Source organism: Bufo gargarizans, chromosome 8 (genome assembly GCF_014858855.1).
Source record: "Bufo gargarizans isolate SCDJY-AF-19 chromosome 8, ASM1485885v1, whole genome shotgun sequence".
In the NCBI taxonomy this organism is placed as follows: domain Eukaryota; kingdom Metazoa; phylum Chordata; class Amphibia; order Anura; family Bufonidae; genus Bufo; species Bufo gargarizans.
Genome location: NC_058087.1, coordinates 179,214,488 through 179,229,350, shown reverse-complemented (window position 1 = coordinate 179,229,350; position 14,863 = coordinate 179,214,488). Strand labels below are relative to the sequence as shown.

The 14,863-nt window shown below is 49.7% G+C and overlaps 1 protein-coding gene across 1 annotated transcript; it reads right to left on the bottom strand.

The window, feature by feature from the left end:
- Nucleotides 1–2,887: 2,887 nt before the first annotated feature.
- On the bottom strand, nucleotides 2,888–10,437 carry LOC122944958 (serine/threonine-protein kinase PLK1). The gene is made up of 10 exons (XM_044303721.1): nucleotides 9,993–10,437; nucleotides 8,872–9,040; nucleotides 7,766–7,910; nucleotides 7,359–7,452; nucleotides 6,730–6,949; nucleotides 6,483–6,644; nucleotides 6,323–6,400; nucleotides 6,081–6,235; nucleotides 5,000–5,182; nucleotides 2,888–3,457 (listed from the first exon to the last, which is right to left on the bottom strand). The coding sequence occupies exons 1-10, from the start codon at nucleotides 10,350–10,352 to the stop codon at nucleotides 3,248–3,250; spliced, it is 1,776 nt and encodes a 591-aa protein (XP_044159656.1). The 5' UTR covers nucleotides 10,353–10,437; the 3' UTR covers nucleotides 2,888–3,247.
- Between the last annotated feature and the right edge of the window lie 4,426 nt (nucleotides 10,438–14,863).

The window sequence follows — 14,863 nt, the reverse complement described above, 5'->3', positions numbered from 1 at the left end:
TCCGCCTGACGATGCAGAGCCAAATGGACCCATCCTGACTTACAATGTAAGTCAATGGGGACAGATCTGTTTTCACTGAACACAATATGGTGCAATTGAAAACAGATCAGTCCCCCATTGACTTTCAATGTATTCAAGATGGATCCGTTTTGACCTAGACTTTTTTGAATGAATAATGCAAACGTTATGAACGGATATGAGTTTGCATTATCGGTGCGGATCCATCTGTGCAGCTACAAGACGGATCCGCACTGAACGCAGGTGTGAAAGTAGCCTTACCTATAGCAACTGTCCTGACCGCATTCATGGTTCTACATGTTCTTTTTCCTGAACCCTGTAATATCCAACACATTCATACAAAGGCAAGGTCTGACATCTCTGAACTGCCCCATCAGTTGTCACTTTACAATCGGCTAACCAGAACCTTCCAAGGTCGCTGCTAGAGATGAGCGAATTTTATTCGGTGGTAAAAAGGAGAATTGAGTTATGGATTCCTTTACCACGGACCATAACGCAGTTCTATGACAGAATGCCTTTAAGGCCTCATGCACACGACCGTATTTTATTTCCATGTCCGATCCATTTTTTTGCAGATAGGATGCAGACCCATTCATTTCAATGGGTCCGCAAAAAACGCGGACAGCACACAGTGTGCTGTCCGTATCAGTATGTCCGTTCCTCCACAAAAAAAAAATAGTGCATGTCCTAATTTTTTTCTAGTTTGCGGAGAAGGATAGGCATTATTACAACGGATCCGCAAAAAACAAAACACACGGATGCCATGCGGAATGTCAGTTTTTTTTTTTGCAGATCCGCAATTTGCGGACCGCAAAACACATACGGTCGTGTGCATGTAGCCTAAAGCAGGGACGCCCAACCTGCGGCCCTCCAGCTGTTGAAAAACTACAACACCCAGCAGGGCATGATGGGAGTTGTAGTTTAACAGCTGGAGGGCCGCAGGTTGCGCATCCCTGCTTTAGAGGCATTTCGTTATTCATTCTGTCATAATCTGGATCCGTACAGTTATGCAGGAGAGGACTTCCCTGCATGATCCATTTTTGCAGCCCATAGACTTCCATTATGACGGAATGACTCTAAAGGCATTGCGTTATGGGAATCCATCTACCAAATGAAGCGTGAACGAATTTCAAAATATGACATTCGCTCATCTCCAATTGCTGCGTCATGGGAGATCAAATCTAAAGCTGCCCACACACTTCACACGGCGTTCCACTTGTTCCCCCAACATCAATTCCTCCTGACCCCCACACATCGGCCTAGTGCATGTTTTTCCAGCCAGAGAATAAGAGGCCGCCAGACACTTCAAGCAGCCGCTCATCTCCTGGAGAATAGAATTGGACACGTTTCCCCACTCCCAGGGAAATTTGGGTCACCACCATACACGGCCACCTTGAGGCATACCCTCCTTCACCGACTGGTGTGGGGGTCGATATACTGCATTCTGGGTCTGATGAATATTGTACACGTCCTATAAGGGTACGGCTACTCGGATTTCCTGGTACTTACAGGTTACTGACCTATCCTCCAAGTCAATCAGTATCCAATTGATGGAGCTGGAGGCAGAGGGCTCCATTTACGGCAGTGGCCATGTCTGGGGACGGCAGCTCACTTCCTATTCAAGTGCAAGGAAACTACACCATGGATGGAGCCTTCTGTCCATCATATAGTTTCTGGCAGCTCATCAGTAGGGGGCTGGGTGTCTGACCCCCAACAATCTGAAGCAGAGGAAAACCCCTTAAAAGCTGTGTTCCAATTTATCTTTGAAAAGGGCTGCAACACTTCATATTTGATCAGTATGGGTCTTTGAAGAGACCCCCAGTGATCATTGTAGCTTAGCCCACCGTGCACCTTCTGCTGCAATACACTCCCTTTGCTTGTTCCACAGGAGCATTAGACAAACCATATATCATCCTAACCTCCAAGGTGCAGATTTGGCTCACTTTGGGTCCTGGCACCCAGACCCTTCCATCGAAACTATGATACGTCAGGAATTTTTCTAGACAACCTACATAGAACAGTCAGAAGACCCCTGGTACTTCAGCTATCCTGAGCATAGGTAGTCAGTATCTGACCGGGTGGGGGGGGTCCAACAGAAGGAGCTGTTTGAGGTGGCTACAGCGCTCCTATAAGCACCTTAGGCTACTTTCACACTTGTGGCAGAGTGATCCAGTAAGCAGTTCCGGCACCAGAACTGCCTGCATGCAACTGGACAGCATTTGTAGATGGATCCATCTCACCAAATGCATTGCAAGGACGGATCAGTCTGTCCATTTGTCATACAGTCTCTACTTTTTCACATTTTTACCAATCTGTGCATGCAGACTGGAAGGACAGATCCAGCACTATAGAAAAAAAAAAAAAAAAAGCCAGAGTCGGTATTGTTTTTTGGGCCGGAGATAACACTGTAGCATGCTGCGGTTCTCAGTCCTGAACAGTCAAAGACTGAACTGAAGACATCCTGAATGGATTTCTCTCCATTCAGAATGCATGGGGTTAAAACTGATCAGTTCTTTTCCGCTATAGAGCCCCTAGGACGGAACTCAGCGCCGGAAAAGAAAAACCCTAGTATGAAAGTACCCTTAGGCCATTGGTCATGTGGCCCAGAGGCAGCTCCATACCACTCAGGTGAATGGGGCTGAACTGCTGTGTGGCTTACTGGAGCTCCAGTGAACGCACGGCTTCCGTCAACAGCTGATCGATGGGGGTCTAACTCCTGTCATGCCCATCGATCAGATACTGATACCTACCCCCGAGGACAGGTCAGTGTAAAACAAGAAACCCCTTCAATCAGAAGACTACCATTCCCTTACGAGGCACCTAAAAGATCCAAGGACTCGTTCACACCGGCATAAGACAAGGCTCCGTATACATAAACAAAGAACTTTAATCTCATTAATATACAAAAGTTATAAATCTGATATTTTACATAAAAACCTGACATTGAAAAGAGACAGACAGGCTCATTGAGAAGTGACAGGTTCGTGATAACCAGTTACACAGAAGTCGCGCTCCGCACTAACAGTAAGTGCACATGCAGATCAGAGTAATGAACGTACAGTCTGGTAAGTTAGACATCTAGTTTAATACACAACTTCTCGGTTCTGGCATAAAAAAAAAAAACTTCTGCTGCCGCCCGGGTCTGTGTTAGACTCCTACTATCATACATAAGACTTCAGCGCCCCGGGAGCGACGCAGAGGAGACGGCGTCCATTTTTCTGTAGTCCAGCTACGCAGAGGCCTTAACGTGTACGGCGGCTCCAGACCTAGTGTTCTGCAGTTTCTCCACCATCGTGCGGGCGTAACGCAGCCGGCTCGCCAGTTCTTTGCAGCAGCCGAATTCCTCTATGAGGCTCAGCTTGTACGTGTGGAACTCCCGTTTCTCATCAATGTACGATACCGCAGCCATGAGGGGACACAGGATGATCTTGGTGTGATCCTGCAAATGGAGATCTAGTTAAGGGGCTGTCCAGGGTGAAAGTGTTCGCGAGGCAAGTCGCAGGGAGGTTGAAAATCTAACCTCTCCGATTCAGCGCTGCGTTTCAGTCCTCTGCAGGACATCACCCATAGGGTCCCACATCCGTGTGCATTTTGCAGACTGCACATCACCAGCGCTTAATAGAAAGTGCCTATTCTTGTCTGCAATTGCAGACAATAGGACCCGTTCAATTTTTTCGGGATTGGAATTGCAGGTCCACATTTCCAGATCCGGGCCGCACATCGTGCAGCCCCATAGAAATTAATGGGTCTGCAAAATGCGGAACAGAATTGCGGATGTGTGAATGGAGCCTTAGGCCTCTTTCACACGACCGTATGGCTTTTTCCGTATGGCATATACAGTATACATTTCATAGAAAAAATTAGGCTAGGCATAAAATTTTCAATAGATGTTTCCGCAAAAATGGAACGATACGGAAGATATACGTTTCTGTAGTGTTCCGTTTTTTCTGCGGACCCATGGAACGTGAGTCACGGGCAATAGGACATTTTCCATCTTTGAACGGAAACGGAGTACTTTGTATTGATAGGCGAGGGGCCCTACCTCCAAGACAGGCCCTTGAAAGTGAAGAGCGCACAGGGCATGTACAGCCACCCTCCATTAGTTTCTATGGGACTGCCGAGAATAGCTGAGCACTGGCTCGGCCATCTCTGGCGTTCCCATAGGCATCACATGGAGCACTGGCAGCGCTTGTACAGTGCCCACTCCATTAGTTGCTATGGGAGTTCTGAAAGTAGCCCAGTGACTGCACTCTACTATATTCAGCAGTCACATAGAAATGGAGCGCACCCCACGCATGCACAGCTGCTTTCCAATCACTTTTGGGGGTCCCATTCTGCAGGTGGAACCCACACTTGACATTGATGGCATATCCTAGCGATATAATCCAAAAGGAAAGACAGCACTACTCAGACCAATATGGTGGCGGTGCCATCGGTGTTGAGCTCCAGACAGTTTGTAGTAAGGGTGAAGGACCGCACCGCTCAGTCTTCAGAAGTATGGAGGTTTTAGTCTCCAACTGTGCGACGTTTCGACTTCAGAGTCTCAAGCAAGAGAAAGACTCTTTAAAGTCGAAATGTCACAATTGGTGAATAAAACCTCCATACTCCTGAAGACACCGAGTGCTGCCGTCATTCACCCTTTCCACAAAGTATCCTAGCGATCTGCCACCAACGTCTCAGATACAAGGACACATCAGCTGGACGAAGGCAATATTGCTAAAACCTAAGGAGCAACCCGCAACTTGACTGGATCAAGCTTAAAGGGGTTCCCCGCCACTGTAAGAAGTGATGCAATAAAGCTGATCAGAAGGAATTAAGGAGACATTGCCCCCACTGATCCTATGTCCGGTCCATATCCAGTGGCACAAAGGGCAGAGCCCTGCTGATCATAAGCTTATGGCACATCCTGGCGTTATAACCAATGGTTTAGGACCCTCAAGCGTTTGCAGTGTCTGAACAAGCACCTTCCTTACGGACTCACCTGGAAGAAGTTGATCTGGACCGTTCCGTTACTCAGGTGAAGGATAATGGCGCTTCTTGTCCGGAACCAAGTTCTCAGGAAGGGAAGGCGAGCCAGCTCATCTCCATCCCGAGGGGTGATGTTGGCACCCGCTTTAAGCAGATGCTCGCTCATGTAGTTTCGGAAGTATTTCAGTAGTGTGATCTGCAGGCAGCAAGAAGATGGGGGTCAGCGTCTGCACAAGTTACAATACGGCAACTATTTCTACGCAGGCAATGGCTGGCCCACCTCTAAGCTGGTTACGAGGGGTGTCCCAAGCCAGGCTGTAGGACAGTATTTAAAGGGACCCCCGTCAGCTGGTTTGGGGCTACTAACCCCCCAGTATGCCGTTAGGTAGATTGTGTATAGGGTCTGAATACTGTCCGTAGCCGGCCCCGCAGAAGAGCAAGTGAAATTCAAACTTACCAGGAGAAGAGTCCAGGACTCTTGTCCATCAGGATAGGGTGCATGCACTATACATAAAGCACAAGTTCAGGGTGCATTGACGCACAACACCTCTGCTTCATCAGCACAGCGCTGGTGAGGAGGTGTCGGTACATTACAAGTTCCCTAATTTGATATCTACCCCTGTATTTAAAGGGGTTTTCCAGAATTTTACTACCAATGGGCTATTCTCAGGATAGACCATCAATACGCAGTTGTCAGGGGTCCGACACCCCACCAGTAAGCTGGAACGGGGTAGCTAACAGAACTACATAGCTCGTGCAGTGGATGGAGCTGGTTCCTGCAATCGCTTTACCGGACAGCCAACTGGAAAAAGGTGATGGTGGGCGTCTGACACCCAGCTGATCATATATCAATGGCCAATAGTAACTCCTGGACAACCCCTTTGGAATAGAACCTAAACAGCCGCTCTTCACTCCAGTCGCCTGTGGATCGGCAACATGGTTGTTGACCGCTAGTGCAAAGAGTGCGCCAAGGCAATGGCAAATTGATTGGTACAATAAAAGGGTCACAGCCCAATCAAAAGTTCCAGCACATGAGCCAACCACTGCCATCGCCAGCACAGCAGGCAGGTGGTTCTGCTACACCATAGGCTTACCTTCTTGGTCAGAGCAGACGGGTAGGAGCGCACATTCATGTAGGACTCAGTGTTGTTCCTCTCTATGTACTGTAAGCTGTCGCCATCGGTGTACATGATCAGTCGGGTCGAGTCATTGAACAGAACGCCAACGCTGTTGTCACAGAGCTGGTAACCTGGAGGGAACAAAGGGGCCCATGACATGGACTGATGGGCGACGTCTGTGGAGACCACGATTGGGGATGCTGCAGGGTGTTACCTACCTAAGCCATACTTGTCAGAATAATCCACCCATTTACTGATCCAGAAGATGGGGTTGCAGGCCGGATCCTCCGCTTCATCTGCAGAGTGAGCGCAACGTTAGGACAGTGTCCTTTATAGTCACACGTGGCAGAAACAGACCGGCCAATGGACGCCCCTTACCTTGACGAATCTCAGCCAACTCTGAGGGTTTAGCAGCATTGACGCTGGTGAGCTGCACCATCATGTCAGACAGGTAGCAGTCAGCAGGCTCCGCCAACTCTGGGGGCACCATATCCTCGTCCTTGGCAAGTGCAGGTTTCTCTACCATGGGAGAGTCCTGGCCTGGAACCAGTACAGCATGTTAGATGGACCAAGACCAGCGTCATGGATTTACAGGGGCTGAAGACCTACAGTGATGGGGACCTACCTTTATTTATAGCAGTAAGGGGTTTCCTAACGCTTGGATCAATGGTGCTAGGTGCTATGGAGAATCGTGGGGGTACGGTCAAGCAGGTAGTGGGCAGGCGGCTGGGAATGTGACCGCTGGTGAAGAACTCATCCGTCAGCAGCTCATCTATCGTGGGCCTGGTGGTGGGGTCTGAGCGGAGCATCCTCTGTATGAGGGCGGCGGCAAGCGGGTTAATGTGCTGGAAGAAATAGAAAAGGTTAGCTGCAGCAAGCACTGTAGACCCAGTTCTGTGCAAATTCAATGGTGACCCTAGTGGAAGAGCCATGCCCGCCCCCCCCCCCCACGAAAAGGTCTTTACATCAAAAGTGTTCCATTTGTTTGCACCGTTCTGAAGACGCATCTGTCCACTGACTGCAATGGGAGTTGCAATGCTCAACCTGGCCAGCAGAGGTCCTGCAGCAGAGTTTGCTGAACAACCTCATCCTAGTCCCATAGAAGTGACTGGAGGTGGATTGACATGCACACCATACAGCGGGGACCACATAAACGACTAAATCTTACAAGGTGCTGCACCATTACATCAGCAAGTCTGCCCTCCGTGCTGAAACTGCGGTGTGAATACCCAGGGCCCGATGCCGCTCGCTCACCTTTGGAATGGAGTACTCGTTCTTTTTAATCCTCAAGTAAGTTTCCTTCAGGCACGACGTCTCGAAGGGAGGTTTACCAACCAGCAGCGTGTACCTGCCAGGACAGAGATGTCACCACAGTGTAATTCTTCAGGCAGCCACAAGGTGGCACCCAAGCAGTCTTTCAATCACACCTACAGGAGGGCTAGGCGTAGGCCGACTGCATCTATCCTGCATTTTCTACATTCATCGAAAGATAGGATATTGTGGGCCAAAGTCACGGCAGGGGATGCCAGTACGCGTGACCACCCATGGCTCCAGAAGCAGAAGGTGCCTTCTTTGCCGTAAATTGGAGACACCCTCTAAGTAACATATGGCTCTCAGTACAGTGACCACCCGCCATGTATATGCCCATTGCACCTACTTACATGATGCATCCTAAGGACCAGATGTCCACCTCGAAACTGTGTCCTTTCTTGCCCAAAACTTCAGGAGCGATATAATTAGGGGTCCCACAAAGGGTCTTCTTTCGCTCCCCATCAAATTCTACCTTGGTCGCTAATCCAAAATCACCTGAGAAGATAAATCTATGATTAAAGGGGTATTCCGGGTATAAGGAGGTATCTGACATCCGTGAAGGTCCGACCACCCAGACTATAATAAAGCATCCCCTCTGCAGACCGTTACAAAACCAACCCCCAGCAGACTGACGCCATCAGGGAGTTATACTTTTAAAGTGACAAACCGGGCCGGACAGCCCAGTGGGCAAATGCCACGAGCCAGTGCAGGGGTGGGCTGCCCCTGGCATCGCTAGGCCAGGACATCTGGGACTTAGGTCCTGTGTTTTTGCCCAGGACCCCGGAAGTATTGCCCTACTGCAAACACCACCGTATCACTCAGGACAGAGATGCAGTTGAATAGTGCGGTGGGCACAGGAACCGCCACTCACAGGGGGCAATACAACTAGTGGGAGCACTATAGGGGCCGTATTACTAATAGGGTTCTACTGGACGCCTTATTACCACTTTTGGGACATTACTACTGGAGGTTGTAGGGGGAATGATTGGGCACAATATGGGGGATCACTACTACCAACAGGCACTGCCAGGGAGCATTATCACTGTAGAGGCACTATAGTAATGAGGGCATTGGTAGTACTTTTAGGAGTACTGTTACTATGGGGGGGTACTATTCAGGGCATCGGGAGCACAGTATTGGGGGTAGCAACAGGATACTAATGTTGGGGCACCTGGAACATGACAGAAAAGTGAGTAATCTAAGATGTGTGGTAAACTCTGCTGAGACTTGGCGGGTAGAAACCATCATGGCGGTCCGCTTCCAATGGAGAAGAGGAGGAACGAGAAGGGCTACATCAGAGGAGGCGTCGCTGGATGTAAGGTATGTGGCGCTGTATTGTCCTGTATGTTTGGGAGGGCAGAACGTAATGCCCAACCAAATATGCCATTAGCACAGGGGCACTGACAACTCCTACTGACAGATCCCTGCGCAGGATAAAGGGGAGCCCCGGTTTTACCTATCTTGACCTCCATTTCATCGTTGAGGAAGAGATTCCCGAGCTTCAGATCGCGATGGATGACCTTGGTACTGTGCAGATACTGGCAGCCCTGGATGGTCTGCTGCAGGTAGTAGCGCGCCTCCGGCTCCGTCACCGCCTTCCTCCTCTTGTGGAGTTCCAGTAAGGACTGTACAAGGAAACAGGAGTCAAGACCCAGGAGAAGAAAATAACCAAATCTGTGGTCTCCAACTACTACCCTGAGCATCCCCTGCTGTACTTTATGCCAAATAGTGACAAACATGGTAGAAATGTGGGAGCAGTGACCAAGAATGGGCCCCGGGGGAGGGAGAGGACGCTGAGGACTGAGGGAGGAGAGAACTAAACGGTCCCGAGCTGCAGTGCGGGAAGCGGCCAGCGGGTGGCAGCAGAGAGCAGGGCCAGCTGTGTGAACTGTTATTGAGCCTCAGGCCATGGACGGAACCAGGTTCTAGAACCAACACCAGACCCCCCCCCCCCCCCCCCCCCATAAATAATCCCCCAATGGAAGTGGAAACAACTGCTGCAGCACCAAGCTGTCAATCATTATACAAGGTCAGGCTGGGATCCGTAGTCCGCCTGGAACCAGCACACAAAGGGAGAACCGTTACCTGCACCAAGAACCCTGTATTAGTTAGCTTTGTAGGGCATGCTGGGCCTTCTGGTGCCCCTACTACTAGATAGCATGATCCATAGGGCACAGAAGTGTAGTGACATGCTGGCATCTGTAGTCCTCAGCTGCTAGTATCAGTTAGCGCTAGGCTATACATAGCTGGGGGCATGCTGGGATCTGTAGTGCACCATAGGATCTATATAGCTGGGGGCATGCTGGGATCTGTAGTCCACCATAGGATCTATATAGCTGGGGGCATGCTGGGATCTGTAGTCCCCCCATCATATAGCAATGCTAGTGTCATAGCGAGGGAGTGGGGGTATGGCTGGGATCTGTAGTCCCCCAGTCACTGGTGTCATCACTAAGCTCTACATAGCTGGGGGCATGCTGGGATCTGTAGTCCCCCATACAGAGTTGCTGGTGCCAGTTACCCCTAGGCTCCATAGCCAGTGGGGCATGCTGTGACCTGTAGTCCCCCCAGCCCTCCTACCCTCCGCCTGCAGAGCTCCAGCACGACGTAGACGAAGTCGTTGTCCTCGAAGAAGCCGTGGAAGCCGACCACATGCTTGTGCGAGAGGCTGCGCTGGATGGCGATCTCCATGGTCATCTTGTCCTTCTGGTGGGGCTTCAGCAGCATGGACTTGGGGACGATCTTCCCGGCGAACACCTCCCGGCTGGCCAGGTCGGTGATCTCATAGCACTTGGCGAAGCCGCCTTTACCGAGGAAGCGTCCGCGGAGGTAGCGGCGCCGGGTGCGGGGATCCACCAGGACCTCGGGGATCTCCTTCACCGCGGACACCCCCGGGGGCTTGGCTGTCTGCGCAGCCGTCCTGACGTCCACTTGGGCCATGACTACACCGAACACTGTGCGGAGACTGCGGGGCTGACGTGCTGCTCCTGACGGCCCTTTAATCCCTCTGCTCCCGGCCCTGCTGCCGCCGTTGGTTTTGAAGCAGAATGCGCTCTCCTGATTGGCTGCTAGGATTTAAATTCCAAAGCCGCCTGCCGCGGAGCAGCATGGGAGGCTGGCGATTTAAAAGGCCTGGGGAGGGTGAACAAGCTTTATTGGCAGCGGTTAGGAAGACAAACGGACAAAAGCCGTGCTGAGGACCGATAGGCAGGGGGAGGGGCAGCCAGCGGTATCTGCGGCAACGCAAACCGTGACAGTGTGACTGGCTTCTTATAGAAGGGTATTGCCACGGCTCCTACGGAGGTTTATTAAAAAGTGGTGATTTGTTTAGAGGAAAATCTTACGTCTGATATAATGTGATAATAATACCACAGACGTGTGACAGGAGCCGTTATAGACGTCACCACAGTGCTGCCATATAGTGCACGGATAATATGCCCATATGTAATGACAGCGCCATCAGAGTGCCCCCATAAATAATACTGCCAGCAGAGCGCCCCCATAAATAATACTGCCAGGAGACGCTCCCATAAATAATACTGCCAGCAGAGCACCCCCATAAATAGTACTGCCATCAGAGTGCCCCCATAAATAATACTGCCAGCAGAGCGCCCCCATAAATAATACTGCCAGCAGAGCGCCCCCATAAATAATACTGCCAGCAGAGCGCCCCTATAAATAGTACTGCCAGCAGAGTGCCCCATAAATAATACTGCCAGCAGAGCGCCCCCATAAATAATACTGCCAGCAGAGCGCCCCCATAAATAATACTGCCAGCAGAGCGCCCCTATAAATAATACTGCCAGCAGAGCGCCCATAAATAACACTGCCAGCAGAGTACCCCCATAAATAATACTGCCAGCAGAGCACCCCCATAAATAACACTGCCAGCAGAGTACCCCCATAAATAATACTGCCAGCAGAGCACCCCCATAAATCATACTGCCAGCAGAGCGCCCCTATAAATAGTACTGCCAGCAGAGTGCCCCCATAAATAATACTGCCAGCAGAGCGCCCATAAATAACACTGCCAGCAGAGTACCCCCATAAATAATACTGCCAGCAGAGCACCCCCATAAATAACACTGCCAGCAGAGTACCCCCATAAATAATACTGCCAGCAGAGCACCCCCATAAATCATACTGCCAGCAGAGCGCCCCTATAAATAGTACTGCCAGCAGAGTGCCCCCATAAATAATACTGCCAGCAGAGCGCCCCTATAAATAGTACTGCCAGCAGAGTGCCCCCATAAATAATACTGCCAGCAGAGCACCCCCATAAATAATACTGCCAGCAGAGCGCCCCTATAAATAGTACTGCCATCAGAGTGCCCACATAAATAGTACTGCCATCAGAGTGCCCCCATAAATAATACTGCCAGCAGAGCGCCCCCATAAATAATACTGCCAGCAGAGCGCCCCCATAAATAATACTGCCAGGAGACGCTCCCATAAATAATACTGCCAGCAGAGCGCCCCCATAAATAGTACTGCCAGGAGAGTGCCCCCATAAATAATACTGCCAGCAGAGTGCCCCCATAAATAATACTGCCAGCAGAGCGCCCCTATAAATAGAACTGCCAGCAGAGTGCCCCCATAAATAATACTGCCAGCAGAGCACCCCCATAAATAATACTGCCAGCAGAGCGCCCCCATAAATAGTACTGCCATCAGAGTGCCCCCATAAATAGTACTGCCAGCAGAGCACCCCCATAAATAATACTGCCAGCAGAGCGCCCCTATAAATAGTACTGCCATCAGAGTGCCCACATAAATAGTACTGCCATCAGAGTGCCCCCATAAATAATACTGCCAGCAGAGCGCCCCCATAAATAATACTGCCAGCAGAGCGCCCCCATAAATAATACTGCCAGGAGACGCTCCCATAAATAATACTGCCAGCAGAGCGCCCCCATAAATAGTACTGCCAGGAGAGTGCCCCCATAAATAATACTGCCAGCAGAGTGCCCCCATAAATAATACTGCCAGCAGAGCGCCCCTATAAATAGTACTGCCAGCAGAGTGCCCCCATAAATAATACTGCCAGCAGAGCACCCCCATAAATAATACTGCCAGCAGAGCGCCCCCATAAATAGTACTGCCATCAGAGTGCCCCCATAAATAGTACTGCCATCAGAGTGCCCCCATAAATAGTACTGCCATCAGAGTGCCCACATAAATAGTACTGCCATCAGAGCGCCCCATAAATAATACTGCCAGGAGACACTCCCATAAATAATACTGCCAGCAGAGTGCCCCCATTAATAGTACTGCCATCAGAGTGCCCCCATAAATAGTACTGCCATCAGAGTGCCCACATAAATAATACTGCCAGCAGAGCGCCCCTATAAATAGTACTGCCAGCAGAGTGTCCCCATAAATAATACTGCCAGCAGAGCGCCCCCATAAATAGTACTGCCAGCAGAGCACCCCCCATAAATAATACTGCCATCAGAGTGCCCCCATAAATAGTACTGCCATCAGAGCGCCCCATAAATAATACTGCCAGCAGAGCGCCCCATAAATAGTACTGCCAGCAGAGCGCCCCCATAAATAATACTGCCAGCAGAGTGCCCCTATAAATAGTACTGCCAGCAGAGCACCCCCCATAAATAATACTGCCATCAGAGTGCCCCCATAAATAGTACTGCCATCAGAGTGCCCACATAAATAATACTGCCAGCAGAGCGCCCCTATAAATAGTACTGCCAGCAGAGTGTCCCCATAAATAATACTGCCAGCAGAGCGCCCCCATAAATAGTACTGCCAGCAGAGCACCCCCCATAAATAATACTGCCAGCAGAGCGCCCCTATAAATAGTACTGCCAGCAGAGTGTCCCCATAAATAATACTGCCAGCAGAGTGCCCCTATAAATAGTACTGCCAGCAGAGCACCCCCCCATAAATAATACTGCCAGCAGAGCGCCCCTATAAATAGTACTGCCAGCAGAGTGTCCCCATAAATAATACTGCCAGCAGAGTGCCCCTATAAATAGTACTGTCAGCAGAGCACCCCCCATAAATAATACTGCCAGCAGAGCACCCCCATAAATAATACTGCCAGCAGAGCACCCCCATAAATAATACTGCCAGAAGAGTGCCCCTATAAATAGTACTGCCAGCAGAGTGTCCCCATAAATAATACTGCCAGCAGAGTGCCCCTATAAATAGTACTGTCAGCAGAGCACCCCCCATAAATAATACTGCCAGCAGAGCGCCCCCATAAATAATACTGCCAGCAGAGCGCCCCTATAAATAGCACTGCCAGCAGAGTGCCCCCATAAATAATACTGCCAGCAGAGCGCCCCCATAAATAATACTGCCAGAAGAGTGCCCCTATAAATAGTACTGCCAAGAGAGTGCCCCGATAAATTATACTTTACAAGAATTTTCCCATACTTCAAGGACCTTGTGCATCCATATTTGTATAAATACACAATGTATTTATTTATGTATATTTTTTATAAATATTTTTATCAGCATTGTTTATCTTCACATTTGTTTTTATGCATTTTAGTAATAAATATTTTTTCTGCGTACGACCCGGTGAGGAGAGTCTGTCTATACAGATATATTACATTGTACTTTACTGATTGGGCGAATCACATAGACATTGAGCACCCAACACTTGGTAACGACCAGGTGAGCCACCATAATAACCAGTATTGTACTAAATATAAATAATACTGCCAGCAGAGCGCCCCCATAAATAGTACTGCCAGCAGAGCGCCCCCATAAATAATACTGCCAGGAGAGTGCTCCCATAAATAGTACTGCCAGCAGAGCGCCCCCATAAATAATACTGCCAGGAGAGTGCTCCCATAAATAGTACTGCCAGCAGAGCCCCTACATAAATAATACTGCCAGCAGAGCCCCTACATAAATAATACTGCCAGCAGAGCACCCCCACATAAATAGTACTGCCAGCAGAGCCCCTACATAAATAATACTGCCAGCAGAGCACCCCCATAAATAGTACTGCCAGCAGAGCCCCTACATAATTAGTACTGCCAGCAGAGCCCCTACATAAATAGTACTGCCAACAGAGCCCCTACATAAATAATAGTGCCAGCAGAGCCCCTACATAATTAGTACTGCCAGCAGAGCCCCTACATAAATAGTACTGCCAACAGAGCCCCTACATAAATAATAGTGCCAGCAGAGCACCCCCATAAATAATACTGCCAGCAGAGCCCCCCACATAAATAGCACTGCCAGCAGAGCCCCTACATAAATAATACTGCCAGCAGAGCCCCTACATAAATAATAGTGCCAGCAGAGCACCCCCATAAAAAATACTGCCTGCAGAGCGCCCCATAAATAATACTGCCAGCAGAGCACCCCACATAAATAGTACTGCCAGCAGAGCCCCGACATAAATAATACTGCCAGCAGAGCGCCCCCATAAATAATACTGCCTGCAGAGCGCCCCCATAAATAATACTGCCAGC